Source organism: Lipomyces japonicus (genome assembly GCF_038497905.1).
Source record: "Lipomyces japonicus strain CBS 7319 unplaced genomic scaffold V1514scaffold_62, whole genome shotgun sequence".
NCBI classification, from domain to species: domain Eukaryota; kingdom Fungi; phylum Ascomycota; class Lipomycetes; order Lipomycetales; family Lipomycetaceae; genus Lipomyces; species Lipomyces japonicus.
In genome coordinates, this window is record NW_027117874.1 from 1 (window position 1) to 16,277 (window position 16,277).

Below are 16,277 nucleotides of genomic sequence, written 5' to 3' on the forward strand. Positions count from 1 at the left end.
TCGTATAATTGCCATCTTCTCCTCCTCAGAAGCAGTAGAATTCCAATTTTCTTGCTGGGTTTGCAATAGACGAACTTGAGAGTTTGCACCAGTGCTTTTACCTTCGACAGTTACTCTTTCAGTAGCTTCACGGGGTACCCCGACCCCGACCCCGACGAATATATTATGTTATTGGAGATATTGGAGGATAAAGCCTTACAACACATCTTCTTTACAAATACTCTAATCATTTAATTCATAATTTTCTGCTTTGTGCATCGTGTAAATGAACATTTAGCTGATGTCTTGTTGAAAGCGATATTTTATTTTTTTTAGCGAAATCTATTTTTAGCTAACTTGTTTAAAGTATACTTTATTAACCTTGCAAAACATCAAATTACACCATTCTCCAATTGTAGAAATAAACAAGTCACAAAATTTCATAAAAGTAAGTAGCTCTTCAGCATGTGCCAGAGGTGTTCTGAACATCTAACCACCGCCGAGCCTGTATAGAATATTGTGCATGAATGAAGAGCAGATATCTACCCTGAAGTAAACAACAATAATTATTTTCTTTGACAACACCATCCTATAATAAATTTCATTCGCCGTCACCTTTATTGCCATCATGGCACAAAAAGAAGACAAAAAAAGAAAAAGGAAAAACATCTTTATAAATTTTTTCAAAACTTTTAAAAAAGAATTTAATCACGTAAATACTTATGATTCTGGCTGATATGCCTGCTTGAAATGAGGAGCATTAATGATGATGCCACATATGCAACCTGAAATAATTCCTGCACATGGCAAAGTAACAATCCATCCAGTGTAACACCATGCAACCATTCTGTAGTTTATAGCTCGCCAGTCACCATTGCAAAGACCAACAAAGACAGTAGCACCAACAATGCACTGTGTTGTCGAGATTGGAAGACCAAGCTTGGTAGCAAAGACGATGGTAATAGCCGATCCGAGCTCCATGGAGAATCCCCGAGAGGGAGAATGAAGAGTTAGACGGTTACCAAGATTCCGCATGATATTATAACCATAGGTCCATAAGCCAATCACAAGACCAGCAGCACCGTAAACAAGAATCCAAATTGGAACATTGGCCTTAGCAGAAATTGCATTGGTAGACCAAATTAAATAAATTGCAGCAAGAGGACCAATAGCATTAGATACATCATTAGATCCATGAGCAAAGGAAGCGGTACCAGCCGTTAAAGCTTGAAGGAATGAGTACAGATGTTCGACCTTATTGTCGTAGTGAGGAACCTTTCGGTTGCGCCGAGCATGATCACCAGCTAGGAAACCGCCACTACCAGACTGTTGATATGTTACAACATCCTGACGAAGGCCATAAGTGAAATAGTACCACAAATTGTAAAAAAATCCCTTCACTGATAACCAAGACCTAGGAATAGATTTTTTTTCTTCTTCATAAAGAGCAGAAACACACTGAGGTGGCGCCTGAGATGACGATGCCTCAGAAAGATTAAGACCAATATCAGCTTCTTTAATGTCAGATTCTTTCTCTGCAGCACCAAAATTGGGATCAGACTCATGAATCTTATGACCTTGATAGTAGTCTCTGACAATTTCAATCTTGGCTCCATCGGGTTGAGGTGGCACAGGTCCTCTTTTTAAAAGAGCCGGACCCACAAACAGATGATACCAATTTAATGTCCAGTCTTCATCTAAAAGTTTGCGTTGAAGGTAAGGAAGGAAAAAAACAACATAAACTAATAGAGTAACACCAGCAACACCAAGACAGCAAGCCGCGATTTGAGGAGGCTTGTAGCTGCTAATTTTTAAACTAGGAGAACCTTTCCAAACTATAACAAGTGTAAGGACTGAGGTAGTAAAACAAAAGTAAACTGGCAAAAGATAAAACGCATTTCTAAGAGCTTTATTGCCACGTTCAAGAACTGCAAATTTTGTAATCAAAAATAAAATGGCAGCGAAGCAACCTGCAATGGCAGGAGCAACAAACCATGAAGCCACAATTTGACCAAAACCTTTCCATCCCCAAACAACGCCGTCCTTACCGAGTGTGGCGATGCCGACACCAATAATCGCACCAACGATAGAATGAGTGGTAGACACTGGAGCACCAACGCGAGTAGCAATAGTAAGCCACACGGATGAACCAATTACCGCACAAGTCATGGCAAGCATAAGAGTAGCAGGAAATTCTTCATATTGATTGACATCCACTATATTTAAAAAAAAAAAAAAAGTAAGTCATTAATTAGTAACACAGATAGATACACATGAAACAGGAATGCATACAAATCTTATTGCGGATAGTATCAGCAACGCGAGAACCAAGTAGCACTGCACCAAGAAACTCGCATAATGCCGCAAGCACCATTGCTTGTGGATACGTTAGTGATCTAGAAGAGACCGAGGTTGCAAAACTGTAATAAGCATTGCTGTTAGAATAAGGCGGTTTAAAATTTAAATTAAACAATTATCTTGAACAGCCTTACGAATTTGCAACATCGTTAGCGCCAATATTCCAGGCATCCAGAAAGGCAAAGATCATGCCTATGGCAAAAATATAATCAAACTGGTGAAGAGTCATGGTGATGTGATTAGTCTGGTATACAAGCCAAAGAAAATAATGAAAATAGTGATTTACACTATGCTTGGATACAAAGAAAACAGAAAACAGCAAAAAATCATGATATAAAAACACATGAGAAATGCGAGCATATGCGCAGAATCTAGAACTGCGCGCACACGTGGGCAAATGGGTATTAAAATTTCAAGCCCACACGTGCAAAATAATCTATAATTTCATTGGTCATAATATCAAACTGGCGCTTGGCTTATAAAATGGTCATGCCGAGTCCCTGCCCAGCAATTTAGAAGCGCGGTGATTTGGCTACAAGTAGGATGGATTTCTGGGCGCCATGGCTATCGCGATGGACGAGCACTTTTGCATTGTTCTTAATGGTCACCCTTTAATGTTTTCGAGTCATGCTAAACGCACATTTTACCCGGACTGACTTGCACGTTTGCGCATCGCCTGCGTCTGATTGGCCCTCTCAACGAATTGATAAATGCTTGGCCCCCGCCCGACAAATTTTGTGATAAAATACTTTTTTTTTTTTTAGTCATCTTGATATGTGGATCATTTTCTAGTTATTTAAAAGATGTTATAGTGTAGTTATACATAGTTGATATTGTTTGGTTTTAACAGCTCACAATATACTTAAATATTGGTGGGCGATCTGATATTTCTATAACTTTTAAAATGTGGACATACAATGTCGACCGCTTTTCATCAGCCCTTTGGTGGATATTATATATTCAACAGTTAACCAAACGCAGTTCATTAGTTCCAGCCAATATTTGCAAGATCAACTGGAATTGCAACTTGATTGATAAATCTTCGGGTACGGCTGCCTTTTTCATGATACCGCAACCAGACGACCCAAACGTCATAGTTTACTATCTTGTCAGCCATTAACGAAGCAATTATAATTACTAATACCGAAAATTTTGGCCAAAAATTTTGTGAATCCCAACATTTTCATAAGTCATAATGAACCTGGCGAAAATAATTTACGCCGTCAACAGATTGACATCTGTACTAGATTTTGTCAACTACAGAAGAGCGAGTGAACTAATTGTGCCAAGTAAGAGATATCACAAGCAAAAGAATACCTCCAATGAGTTTAATATTCTTCATTTGTCATAGTTACGGAGTCGAGATTGCATAAACTATTCTCGTTCTTTAATGGATTTTTAATCCTTAACTTTATGAACAAACTCCTATCTTTGATCCATTCTTGTGTCAGATATGCGCACGCAATTGTAGAAAAATATGGAAACTTGGGAATTGATTGATTATAAAAAGAGTTCTTTCTGCATATCTGGTCTGGCACCCTACATAATGACCGATTTGATTTTCACGCACCCCGCAAAAGTCCTATCCTTCTCTTTAAATCTCTTTACACACCACGGCTCCCGGCTGCCGGCTGCCGGCTGCCGGTTACTGGAAACAACGGAGGTGGGGTTTGAAGAAACGGGGAACATGAGTATAAATTATTACCAGTCATCACCATCATCTTCATTAAACAACTTGCTAATTTCTGACTGCCTCAAAACATTCATTCAGTCAGTAGTGACGAATACGACAAACACAACTACACGCCTCTTCATGTGCCGTGCGTAAATTTACAGTTGACCCGGAACCAGCCGCACAACCCAAGACGCAATCTAATCAGTCATTCAAGTTTCCTCGAAATTCATGGCTAAAACGACAAAATTAAGTATATATTTTATATTATTAATAAATATATCGACAAAATATAAACTAATCAATTTTTTTTTGTTTTTTCTTTTTTTAGAAAAAGAGGAAAGAAATGTAACGTGATGTTTGACAATGACGCTGACGCACTAATATTTAAGTTATTGCATAAATGTAAGCATAACATCATTGCATCGATCAGATTCGTAACTCGACCGCATGGCGGTCGGGGTTTCTATATAAAGGCCGTCCGTCGTCTACCCTTTCTCTTCACCCATTGATTTCTATTAATTTCTCCAAAAACTTTATTACCACTATACTTACATTGCACATAATTAGTCACAATGCCATCAATTCTTTCGTCAATCCCCAAAACTTCATTAGGCAAGAACGGCCCGAAAGTCTCGGCCATTGGTTTCGGCGCCATGGTATTGTATTCCATATATGTCAAAAAGATTTATGCATTAAGGTTATACTGATAAATTATTATTGAAGGGAATTTCTGCTTTTTATCAGACACCATTATCCGATGAGAAAGCGTTTGAGATTTTTGACAAGGCAATCGAACTTGGCGTCACGTTTTGGGACACGGCACACATTTACAACAACAATGAAGACGTTCTCGGCCGGTACTTCAAGAAATCTGGCAATCGAGAAAAAGTGTTTTTGGCTACTAAATGGGGTGTCGAGCTTAGCCCTTTCAAGATTGACGGTTCTGCCGAGTACGCTCGTGAATCGCTTGAACTTTCGTTAAAGCGTCTTGGTGTCGACTATGTTGATTTATTTTACCAACATCGTATTGATGAAAACACACCTATTGAGAAGAGCGTTGCTGGCGTGGCCGAACTTGTGAAGGAAGGCAAGGTCAAGCACATTGGCCTGTCCGAAGTATCAGCCGCCACGCTTCGCCGTGCTCACAAGGTGCACCCGATCGCGGCCGTGCAGATTGAATATTCGCCGTTCGCTTTGGAAGCTGAAAAGAACGGATTAATTGAAGCTGCCAACGAGTTGGGAGTCAAGATTGTAGCTTACTCGCCATTGTCTCGAGGCTTTTTAACCGGCCAGATCAAGTCCCGAGCAGATTTTGAACCTAACGATTTCCGTCTTGTTTCGCCCAGGTTCAGTGAAGAAAATTTTCACAAAAATCTTGAATTGGTAAACGAACTTCAAAAAATTGCTGATGGCGTGAATGCTACTCCTGGCCAAGTCACACTGGCCTGGTTGATCAGCCAGGGAGCATTGCCTATCCCTGGAACCACCAAGGTTGCCAGGTTAGAAGAGAACGCGAAAGGTGGATTGATTGAATTGACTGCAGAAGAAATTTCCGAAATTAGGAAGTTTGTTGATAATGCTGAAGTTGCGGGTGACAGATATGCGTCTAGTGCAAATCTTTACGCTGATACAGTCGAATTGAAAGAGTAAAAAAAAAAGAAAGAAAGAAAAAATGAGCATGAGTAAACTTTCGTGGTGTGATTAGTGGCTTGGAGTTTGATTTACAATATTTATACACAATGAATTTCAAGGTTTTTGTTTTTTTCAAATTGATATTTCGTAGCCTTATTAGTATCACGCAGATTATTATAAAATGCAAAGTTTATCCCGCTTCAATTTAAAAGACATTTATATAATTTAACTAGTTATACAAGCAACTTATATCAAAAAAAAAAAATATCAAAAACAATGATAAACGTAAATGATACAAAGCATCTGTATGTACATAAAACAAAAAAAATCTTAAAGGCGATATAAATAATGCACCAGACCAGAAGAAAACAAAAAACAAAAAAACAAAAATGACAAACAAAAGACAAAAGACAAAAGAAAATTGCACAAGTCCAAAAAAAAAAAAATGTAGCTATGTAGCTATGTATATGAGAATAAACAAAAAAAAATAACTGATAAATGGCCACACAAAATAAAAACCTAAAACTTCCCTTTTTTTAAAAAAAAAAAAAACTTCAATATACATATATAATATATATATTAAAAGTCGAGAACAATTAATCTGGAACGATTAAGAAAAGTATGAATAGAAAATACTAAAGCCTCTTTGCATCCACGTGACGCGAAATAAATTAAGCAATAAATCTTTTAAAGATCGTCGTATTCCCTCAGAACAGCAATAAAAAGTTACGCTGCTAAATTCATTGTTCACAAACTGTGCATGCCCGAAAAACGAACCAAAAAAAAAAAAAAAAAGAAAAAGAAAAACTCCCCAATGCGATATGCAATAAAGAAAAGAAAAGGAAAAAAAAAGATTAAGAGTAATGAAAAGAGGACCACCTAATAAAAACAAAAAAAGTCAAGGCAATGAAACCAATTGAATGCCATACTTATGATAGGTAGTCTCTCCTAAACCTATTCTCCATAATGAACGTACTTGTACTTGAGGCCTGAACGCGGGAAATATACTCTGCGCACGACCAGATAAGACGTGATACCGACGACGGCGGCCAAAACAAAGCCGAGCACGGTAAACAATATCCAATGAACTCCCAAGTACATTATCCACTTTGCATCATCTTCATGCCAACTTGAACCATGTAGGTCATTAAAATAAGCACCAGTTGGCTCGGCCGGCATGAGGACCCAAACCTGCTCTGCGTCCGAAGTTGCCCATCGCTTAAATTGCTTCCAAATTACGGACACGAACAACGGACCGGTGGCGTACATGACAGTAATGTAGGGCACGTGCCAATTAAAATTATAATTTTTCAGTTCAAGCATGAGCTTGAGAAAGAATGGATGATGCGGTGACGAACCCATGACCGAGTTTGACACGCCGGTGGGGTCCGCCTTGCGAACCCATGCTGGATAAGTCAACAGCGGGTCAAGACGAGATTGGCAACCCTAAAGAATTGAGATGGTTAGAATAAATTGCTTAATGTATAACATATAGAAAGTCATATATCTTAATTACCTCGTCTAAGTCAATATAGATGCCGCCGTAATGCTCAAGGACAAAATACCGAATGACATCCGCTCGCATGATGGTGAATGCATAAGAATCGTAGGTATCTAAGAACCATGGATAATTCTCTGCGATAAACTTGCGCGAAGATTCATCCGTCCATAACTTTTGAAAAATAAAAGGTCAGCCAAAAAAAAAAAAAAAAAAAAAAATACGGCAAACAGCGCGGGGCAACACAAATTAAATCACCTTGTATTCAAAATCCGGATGTTTCAACGTGCAACTTTCCTGAGCTGCCTTCCACTGTTCCGGGATGGACTCGTTCTTCCATGTCTGATGAATAATCCTGGGAATAAGTTGTGGATGGGACAACACGGGCAATCCGGTAGCCTGGTCAACCTCGGTGACTTCAAACTCGATGGCGTTGTCTGAAACCGGGTCGAACAACAACGTGATGTAATCGAACGTGACGACCACGCCCAAAAACACAATCAGTCCCAGAGCTGACAGTGGAATAGTAAACTGCCTTCGCATGGAGGAGTTTTCGGTTGAAATGGCCAAAAAAAAAAAAAAAAAAAATGAAGTGTATTAAATTAAATATATTATCAATGCGGCGAAAACAAGGCGTATAGTAGTATAATAATAATCGATGGGGCGTTTGTCTCGTACAATTAGAGAGATTACGAAGTGATAGACCAACAGCCGACACGTGATAACCAACAAATAGCTCGTCAGCTGAACCCGGCGAGATTTATTTAGCCTTTTTTTTCATGCTTTTATTTCCATTTTTTAGACTAATTAACTAATTTCTTTCACTTCGCTGTTCATTAGTTTTCTCCCCAGTACGGCAAGCACTGCTTTTTGGCCAGGCGGTGGGTGATGTACATATTTTACGTTTTGGTCGGGGGCAAATAATTGCGATCCGGCCCGGGCGCAATTTCTGACTTGGAAAAGGGGCGCAGTGCAGAATGGACGCGCGTGCAATTCAGACCCTGACCCTGACACAAACCCGAACCCAATATGCAACGCGTCAAGAGAAACATGTCAAACGCGCGACCGCGCACGATATTTATCCGTGACTTGACTTGACTTGACTTGTATTATTACCCACCATATCTATATACATACTCACTGTAACAGGGTGCGGGAATTTGTAGCCTGTATGCCAAACCAGTTAGTCTTAATTGGGATGACGAACTGGGCATACAGGGGAAACGTTCCTCTTATAATACAGTCACTATTCTACCCTAACCATTCCTCCACCCATACCCTAGCTAGCTTAGTGTACATCTTATGTGCGCTTGTTTACACTCACCATTATTCCTCATTAACTGCCGTGTTCTTGTTGTTGCATGTGGGCCAGGCGTGCCGCCTCTTGCAACTGCTTGTCCGCCTCGGCACCGGCATGCCATTGCTCCCGCAACTTATCCCGCATGCGCTCAGTCCACTTTGCCATCTCGTCAGCCACCTTTCTATTAATGCCTTCGTCCGTGCGCTCGTAGTCGTACTCTTCCATGCGTCGGGCTGCTTCTTCACACTCACGTTCATATCGCTCCTTGTCTAGCTGCCGGCGTGCCCTGGAAAGGTCATCCTGCTTTTTCCATATCTGAAACGCCATGCACGCATGCTCGAACTGTTGCTTATCATCCAGTTGACCTGCCGCGTACCGGATCTGGTCAGCCCGGTCCGGGAATTGCTGCTCCATTTCCCGCACGCCGCGCCGGAACATCTCTTCCTGCGTGTGCAACTTGGATGGGATGTCCGTGCCAGGAGGGAAGTACACCTTATTGCCCAGCTCTTGCAACAGCCACAACACGTTGGCCTGCATGGTACCCAAATGCCGTCGTAACAATGACGACGATGCATTGTCCGCCGCACTCGTTCCCGGAGCCACCGGCCACGTCGGCCGGTCTGCAGCATCCAACGCGGTCTTAATTTTCTTTCGCACGTAGGCCTCATGCTTCTTCACCAGTACAGGGTTATACAACGGTGCCATGTAAGGTTCGCCTGCGTCTTTGGCCTGTTCCTCGGCCAGTGTCTGGTGCTTCTCTCTATACGTTGCCGACGTCTTGCGTGATCGTTCCTGCTTGGTCATCGGCGTAGCCCTGCGCAAGAACGCACTCAATGCTTCTGCATGTTCGCGGTCGTCGTTCATGCGCGACCGCAAATGCCGCAACATGGCCCGTCGGCCGCGCTTAGCTCGAGTTTTATTGAGGCATGACTGGACCGGGCAGTGAAACACGGTTACTTGCTCAGTCGATCGCATGATCGTGTCAGCTCCGTGGTCATGACCAATGGCTGGATCCACCATTATTCCGGCCACGTCATTATCATTACCGTCCAGATGTACACCAGGCAAACCATTTCCACCGTCATCATGACCACGACGACTTTCATGAATTACTGGATCACTATCAACCACGCTAATGTTAGTGCTTTCTACGCCACTGCCGCCTCCTCCGCTGCCGCCGCTAATTGATCCCTCATGCGAATCCAAAGCACTAAAATCGTCATCCCGGACTAATGATGATATTGCATCAACATGCTCGCTGCTGGCCGCTGCATACAACATGTTAGGATCCAATGGAACCTCATCCTCAACGTCGGCCCCAGGATGATGATGATGGTGGAGGTGGTGATGATGATGGTGTTGCTGTTGTTGTCGTTGTTGTTGTTGTTGAATGTGACGACGAAGCGCGTCCGATGAATCCATTCACTGTCACCGACTTATTTTGTTTGTGATATCCTATTCGTTGTATGCGTTTTGTTTATTCAATATTGTACAACAAATCAAGCGAAATTTGTTTCGCGCGAACGTGTTGGCTGAAGGGACATTAATCACTAGCCATTACCGGGTCGGGTGACAACTTGCGCGCATTTAATACACTCTTCTCACATTCCAAGTCACATGTCACAATATACCACATTTTATTCAAGCAATTAAAACGTCACAAAGTACTTGTTTAAAAAATTTTGTTTTTGACTATTAATCATTAGTTATCACATACAACAAACACAAACACAATTCAATTCAATTCAATCAGATGCAAAAATTAAAGATGTATTCCCAAATAACAAAAAAAAATAAAATAAAATAAAATTAATAATATAAAACAAACGAAGGAGAAAATCTTGCGACAAAAAGTAATGTCTAATGAAAATTAAACAAAAAAAAACGTCTCCATTTTGACAACATGTACTTGTGCTTGTCACTTGTGTACAATATTCTTTTTTTTTTTTTTTTTTTTTGACTCACAAATTTGGAGCATATTTTGATACTTTTCTTAATCTCTTACCATAAATATAAAACAACATGGGCACAGGTGCCAGCAAAATGCCAATGCAACCCAGCAACGTGCCAGCCCATTGCACTCCCAAATTATGAAACATGGCAGTCGCAAATAGCGGGAAACCGGCACCAAATCCAGATCGCAACATCGTGTTGGCCGCGATAGCTGACGCGGCAAAAATCAAATATGATTCGACCAAGTACGTGATTGAAGTCAAGAAAATAAGAATAATGCCGGAACCTATAAAGATTCCAGACACTGCTGGTGCCGCCCAGTGCACGCTGTGCGGGTACGCACCAGTCCAAGTCAGCCAAAACATGCCGATGGGTAAAAGCACGCCGCCCACCATAGTTGGAACAAGCCGAGCCTCAGGCACGGGCCGGCCACCGTTGGCAATGATTAGTCGCAGCGTGCGAGGCTCAAACGCAAGCACAATGCCGCAGCCAATAAGTTGGCCCACGACCATGCCGATGTACGGCAACATTGAAACCTGAACTTTCATGTGGTAACCTTCATAGAAAATGATTGGATAGGCTTCCAAAAGCAAGTATAAAATGCCGTACACGAACGCGGTGTAGATCGTGATCAGCAATAAGATGGGCTCAGTGACGAGCATCTTAATCGGACGAGAAAAATTATTTTCAATTAATTCCTTAAAGTCAAGCGAGATTTGCTCTTGCCTTGCATGAATGCCCCAGTTTCCGGTCGCTATTCTAAGCTTCTCGGCTTTTTCAATAAGAAGCACGGGGGCATAAGTTTCCTCAATGAACAATACAGTAAGTGCAAACCCAAAAAAACCCATAATTGAGGTAAGATACTCGGTCCATCTCCATCCAAGATACGAATAAGAAATAAATCCCCCAACGACTGGCGCAATCAGGGGGCCAGCGAAAACGGCAGCACAGAAAATTACCAACGCCGTGCCGCGACCACGGTTACCAAAAATGTCAGAAAACGTGGCCGGCACCACCGTAAGCGGTGCGGCACCGCCAAAGCCAGCGAAAAATCGACAAATAAAAATGGTTTGCAAATCTTCAGCCCTAGCGACTGCCATGTTGAAAACAGCAAACAAAAAGGAGCCAATAATGAGCGGCCGGCGTCTGCCACTCAACTCAGAGAACGGAGCCCAGAGTAAAGGACCGGATGCGAATCCCAACACGTAGAGGGACATGGCCAAGATGGCCACTACATTTGATACGTGGAATTTCAAAGCCACGATTTCGGTAGCGGTGGAAAAAATAGACGAACCCCATGCTGCGGTCGTGGTCACGAAGCCAAGAATGCTCATGATTTTAATTTTTTTCTTCAAGGGAAAATTATGTGGATAATCAGGATCTTCAATGCCATCCCATTCAACCACATATTTCTCCCTATCTGGCAGTAACGGAGGGTATGACTTGTTCTTTCCAAACGCAGGCAGCGGACGGCCATCAATTTGGCCGGCACCAGGACCACCTACGATTTGCTCTGAAATCGATTTCTCGGTCAAAACCCTTTGCAAAAATTCCTGATCATCGGCAGCATCAGTGCGAGACTTTGTGATGGTGAGTGGAATGCCTGCTTCTTCGTATTTGTGCCTAACCTCTAAAGATACGATCGGGCTGAGAATCTGTTCCGGATCAAAATCTGTTTCTGAAGATGAATTTGACTCATTCGACAATTGATGGTTTGAACCCTCGCCACGTTCAAGATCAGTCATTGTGGATGATGATTATGATGATGAAGTGGGGGAGACAATTTTCGGCTTTGTTTTGTTTAATTGTTCTTGTCAAAAACAAAAGTCGAGGCACCGCCATTTATATAAAAATGTAACTCCATATGGGTACCGCAATATAAGCTCGGCTAAGCAATGAAAAAAATGTACTACTTAGTGCTAATCCCGAGGCCATTTCGGGACTTCCTGCGCTATTAAGCATCATGACAATAAAGTACATATATTGGCGCCAGTAATAAAGTTGTGGCGGTGTGGTCATTATTGATTGCTTTGTTTGTTTTTGTGCGTCATTCTAATTATCGTTACATATACTTCAATAATAGCTTTACAACGTCTGCATAAATTTGATTTCATTTAAATTGTTTCTTCATTTAATAGCATTGTTTGCATTCAACTGAGTGTCCTGGCGGCAACTTTCGTTTGCTAGCTCGTTGTTGGCATTACTAAGCCGCCATTGCGGGCTGTGGCTGGTATCTCGGACTTTCGGGGTTTCGCCTCCCGCGGCTATCGGCGGTTTAGTTTCCGAAAACCCTAAGTAGGCGGCAAGAGCATGGCGCTGATTATATATACAAGTACACTCAACTAATAACTACATATAAACTAGTTAAACTACATCGTACCATTGATTACAAAATGATATGTCATATGATCATAACTTGTTACATAAGTCATTACTGCTTCACGCTTCTTTCCGAGATACCGACACCGAGACCGAGGGACGACGTACCGCCCCGACCACCTCTCATGTTCTCTCTCTCAGACCTTGGTGTCAAATTTCATTAATTGACAATGGGGAAAGTTCTGTTGCTTCATGGATTTACTCAGGTTTGTATTTACTGTTTGCTTTACTTTTTCTTCTTTAGCCAATTGCTTACATATATACGTTTGACTTTTGAATAGTCCGGAGACTTGTTCTCGAAAAAGACTGGCGCCCTGAGAAAGGGCCTGCTCAAGCTTGGTTTCACATCAGCATATCCTACTGCTCCAATCAAATTGGCAGTTCCAGACTCTTCGGATCCGTTCGAGCGTGCTTCATTGCAAGGTGCTGGCATTGGCGAGGACAGTTTTGCATGGTGGACCAAGGATGACGTCGTGAACGACTACGTGGGCATGGACGACTCGTTCACGTTTTTGACCGAATATATTGCCAAAGAAGGCCCCTTCGACGGCGTGATTGGGTTTTCTCAGGGTGCTGCGTTGGCAGGCGTGCTGACCACGCAAATCAGAACATTGCTGCCGTCGCATCCCGAATTCAAGTTCGCCGTATTGTATTCTGGCTACGCCAGCCCGTTACCGCAGCACCAAAAGTATTACGATCCTTTGATCTCCACTCCAAGTCTGCACGTAATCGGTTCGCTAGACACGATCGTGGCCGAACCTCGCAGCCTGCAACTTTATGATGCTGCGGAACCCAGCACAAGAGAATTGTATCGTCATCCAGGTGGACATTTCGTACCCAGCCAAAAAGAACAATTGAATGCCGTTCTTGGTTGGATTCAGAATGCCGTGGAAAGGGCAGAAGCAGTTGATAATGACGCTATTGGTGATAATGACGACGACGACGGATGGGAAAGTGATTTTGACGAAATTGGTGGCAAATAAATCGTTTCTTTTTCCTTTTTTTTTATTTTTTTTAATTTGGTTCATTTATTGTTTAATTTACTTTAATTGTGTTGAGTTGCTGTTCTATGTTCATATATTTTTTTTGTTTTTGCGTTACAAATGTGCCTCTGGCGGTTCCAGCACGTTAGTAATCCATTCCTTCACCACAGTCACGGTCTCCCTATTACTAGGCACGAAATGACCTCCTGCGTGTTGAAAAAACGTCGGGTTCACACTGGCTTCAACTAATGATTTGGATTTTTCCGGTGGCACGATCACATCCTTCTCGCCGGTAATTTGTAACGTTGGAATCGAAATCTTGTAATCACTTATTGCAGGATCGAACTCTGGTACTTCCGGTCGAAACCCTGAAAATAATATGGCAAATGCAAACTGCGGATGTGATGGAACCAGTGTTTGAATTTGCGAGATCAATAGTGCTGCCATCAATGATCCCTGCGAAAATCCAACCACGCCGACAAACGGACCCTTTTTTTTTTGAATAAATGACAATTTTTAATTTATCGCACTCCAAAATTCAAAATCTTACCTCTTTGGTAATATAGTCTTTCAATACGACCCATGACTTGTCAAGCCCATCATACGCACCCGTACTGTCATTCTTGACAAACCAGGCAAACGAGTCCTGTTCTTTATACCCTAACGATTGCATGCGCAATTTTTCTTCTTCCGGTGCATCTTCGGGGATTAATAATGGTACCGGAGCAGTTGGGAAATGGGTAGTAAATCCAACTTTCTCGAGACCTTTGCGAAGTCCGGCAGATTTTTTGGCAAATGACGATCCGGACTATTTTAAGGGAAAAAAAAAAAAAGGACAAAGTTAGTCGGGTAAAAGTCATGTATACGGGATTCAATAATAACTTGCTTGAGTGTATCCATGTAAAAATAACAATTTTTGTGACATTTTAATTAAATCAATCGGTCTTTAGACATGCAAAATAAATTTTTAATCTTTATTTCCAATAGTTAATATAGTTATATCCAATTACTCGGTCGGCGATGGCACTTATCGGCGATATCTCACTCGAGGCAAGGGAAAATGCCCCTGTTTAAACCTTAATTCGCTAAAACGACAAGCCCTGGCAACCAAATATATATATATATATTAACATAATTTAATACAAATACAGAACAAGCAGCTTAACATTATACGAATGAAAAAAAAAATATCGGCTAGATAAATGTACAATCCCAACACGCCACCAATAAACACCAATAAAGGGAAATATAAAAAAATTAAATATAAAAGAAAGAGAAGAAGCAACTTTTGTCTCTATCGGAATTCATATGCATAATAATTGCCATGATCATTTATATGAGACAGCTCCAACTGCTGATACTTTTCTGAACTTTCATGGTAGTACAATCCGGAAATCGACCCGGTCATCTGGTTGAAGCAGATGTAATAAAATCCTGCAAACGAAGCGCCATTAATATCCCGGACCCTATGATCCGGTACAAGAAAACATTCTTTCCATCGCATGAAAATATGATCTCTTTGATCAAAATTGGTATGGCAATAGTCTTGCCTCTTTGCCTGTTTGGCCAGCGGCCGCCATGATGGAAACCTTGCCCAGTGAGCAATGTCGACTTTTTCGGAAGCGCCCCAATCGCGCCGGCGGGTTATGAATGAATACTTGGGTCCAATCATTTGACCTTCAAAATAAGTAGTTAATGTGGGATGATCCTCAGTCAGGCCCTGAATATGCAAGTGCCCGCAAACAAATGATTCTGCCATGCTGACATGCTTAAGTTCGACATGAACCTCATAAGTTGATCTGCCCGATTGCTGAGTGCCAATAAATTTTGATCCCGATCGTAAAAAAGATGATTCCGAAGTGGTCAACACTCGATTGTGATGTACGAGATCGGACGCTGGTTCCAACGGCGTAGGCGTGGCCGGCGAAGTCACCGGTAACGCATCCAGCCCTGGCACGTCTTGTAACACCTCATCTTCCGCACACACATAACTCGACCGAGTCTTTTTCCGTCTTAAAAAATCCTCGTCATTCTCTGCAGCCGCCGGTTCTGTTGAAGGCGCGGGTGACATTTCGGGCCAGCGCGCGCCGTACAAAATTTCTTCAACCGTGTAAGACCTGCCGCTGGGAGACGTGGCAGTATGAGATAGTGAGGTTGAATCGATGGCTTGAATTGCAATGGCCTGTAACGCTGTAGTAAGATTTAGTCGACTAAATGAAGTTATTCGACCTTGTGAATCTCTCAATCCTGGCATGCTGGAAATGAAAATAAAACGCCAAACTTGTTAGCCTCATGCAAGACAACCCAAAAAAAAATAAAAAAAAGGCACTGGGCAGCAAACTATTATTAAAAAATCAACGCACCTTAGCACATACTCGTGCTTGAAATGAACAAAAAATTTGCCACCTGGTTTGCAGACAATGGGTCCACACTCGAAATAGAATTGACGATAGAAAACATATATTTTTCGTGTTATTATACAATAATACAAGTAACAATATAACCAACAGCTATTGTGAT

General features: G+C 41.7%; 8 protein-coding genes across 8 annotated transcripts; 2 read left to right on the top strand and 6 right to left on the bottom strand.

Moving 5' to 3' along the window:
- Positions 1–332: 332 nt before the first annotated feature.
- V1514DRAFT_364640 (phosphate transporter) lies at positions 333–2,886 on the bottom strand. Its single transcript, XM_066929792.1, has 3 exons — positions 2,472–2,886; positions 2,272–2,399; positions 333–2,195 (listed from the first exon to the last, which is right to left on the bottom strand). Exons 1-3 carry the CDS (start codon positions 2,564–2,566, stop codon positions 700–702), a joined length of 1,719 nt encoding a protein of 572 aa, XP_066781077.1. The 5' UTR covers positions 2,567–2,886; the 3' UTR covers positions 333–699.
- Positions 2,887–4,415: 1,529 nt separating this feature from the next.
- Positions 4,416–5,856, top strand: V1514DRAFT_337586 (NADP-dependent oxidoreductase domain-containing protein). Its single transcript, XM_066928699.1, has 2 exons — positions 4,416–4,668; positions 4,736–5,856. Exons 1-2 carry the CDS (start codon positions 4,585–4,587, stop codon positions 5,660–5,662), a joined length of 1,011 nt encoding a protein of 336 aa, XP_066781078.1. The 5' UTR covers positions 4,416–4,584; the 3' UTR covers positions 5,663–5,856.
- A 742-nt stretch (positions 5,857–6,598) lies between these two features.
- V1514DRAFT_285859 (nucleotide-diphospho-sugar transferase) lies at positions 6,599–7,685 on the bottom strand (the record flags this gene model as incomplete). The annotated part of the gene is made up of 3 exons (XM_066925183.1): positions 6,599–7,090; positions 7,161–7,316; positions 7,401–7,685. 3 exons carry the CDS (start codon positions 7,683–7,685, stop codon positions 6,599–6,601), a joined length of 933 nt encoding a protein of 310 aa, XP_066781079.1.
- Positions 7,686–8,478: 793 nt separating this feature from the next.
- On the bottom strand, positions 8,479–9,864 carry V1514DRAFT_322336 (uncharacterized protein; the record flags this gene model as incomplete). The annotated part of the gene is made up of 1 exon (XM_066926110.1): positions 8,479–9,864. One exon carries the CDS (start codon positions 9,862–9,864, stop codon positions 8,479–8,481), a length of 1,386 nt encoding a protein of 461 aa, XP_066781080.1.
- A 125-nt stretch (positions 9,865–9,989) lies between these two features.
- V1514DRAFT_198691 (major facilitator superfamily domain-containing protein) lies at positions 9,990–12,508 on the bottom strand. The gene has a single exon (XM_066924655.1). It carries the CDS (start codon positions 12,138–12,140, stop codon positions 10,404–10,406), a length of 1,737 nt encoding a protein of 578 aa, XP_066781081.1. The 5' UTR covers positions 12,141–12,508; the 3' UTR covers positions 9,990–10,403.
- On the top strand, positions 12,509–13,814 carry V1514DRAFT_198692 (serine hydrolase FSH). Its single transcript, XM_066924656.1, has 3 exons — positions 12,509–12,690; positions 12,760–12,980; positions 13,056–13,814. Exons 2-3 carry the CDS (start codon positions 12,945–12,947, stop codon positions 13,755–13,757), a joined length of 738 nt encoding a protein of 245 aa, XP_066781082.1. The 5' UTR covers positions 12,509–12,690; positions 12,760–12,944; the 3' UTR covers positions 13,758–13,814.
- Positions 13,761–14,742, bottom strand: V1514DRAFT_337598 (serine hydrolase FSH). The gene is made up of 3 exons (XM_066928700.1): positions 14,644–14,742; positions 14,308–14,565; positions 13,761–14,246 (listed from the first exon to the last, which is right to left on the bottom strand). Exons 1-3 carry the CDS (start codon positions 14,680–14,682, stop codon positions 13,872–13,874), a joined length of 672 nt encoding a protein of 223 aa, XP_066781083.1. The 5' UTR covers positions 14,683–14,742; the 3' UTR covers positions 13,761–13,871.
- A 117-nt stretch (positions 14,743–14,859) lies between these two features.
- V1514DRAFT_337600 (vacuolar import and degradation protein-domain-containing protein) lies at positions 14,860–16,215 on the bottom strand. Its single transcript, XM_066928701.1, has one exon. It carries the CDS (start codon positions 16,009–16,011, stop codon positions 15,052–15,054), a length of 960 nt encoding a protein of 319 aa, XP_066781084.1. The 5' UTR covers positions 16,012–16,215; the 3' UTR covers positions 14,860–15,051.
- Positions 16,216–16,277: the final 62 nt, after the last annotated feature.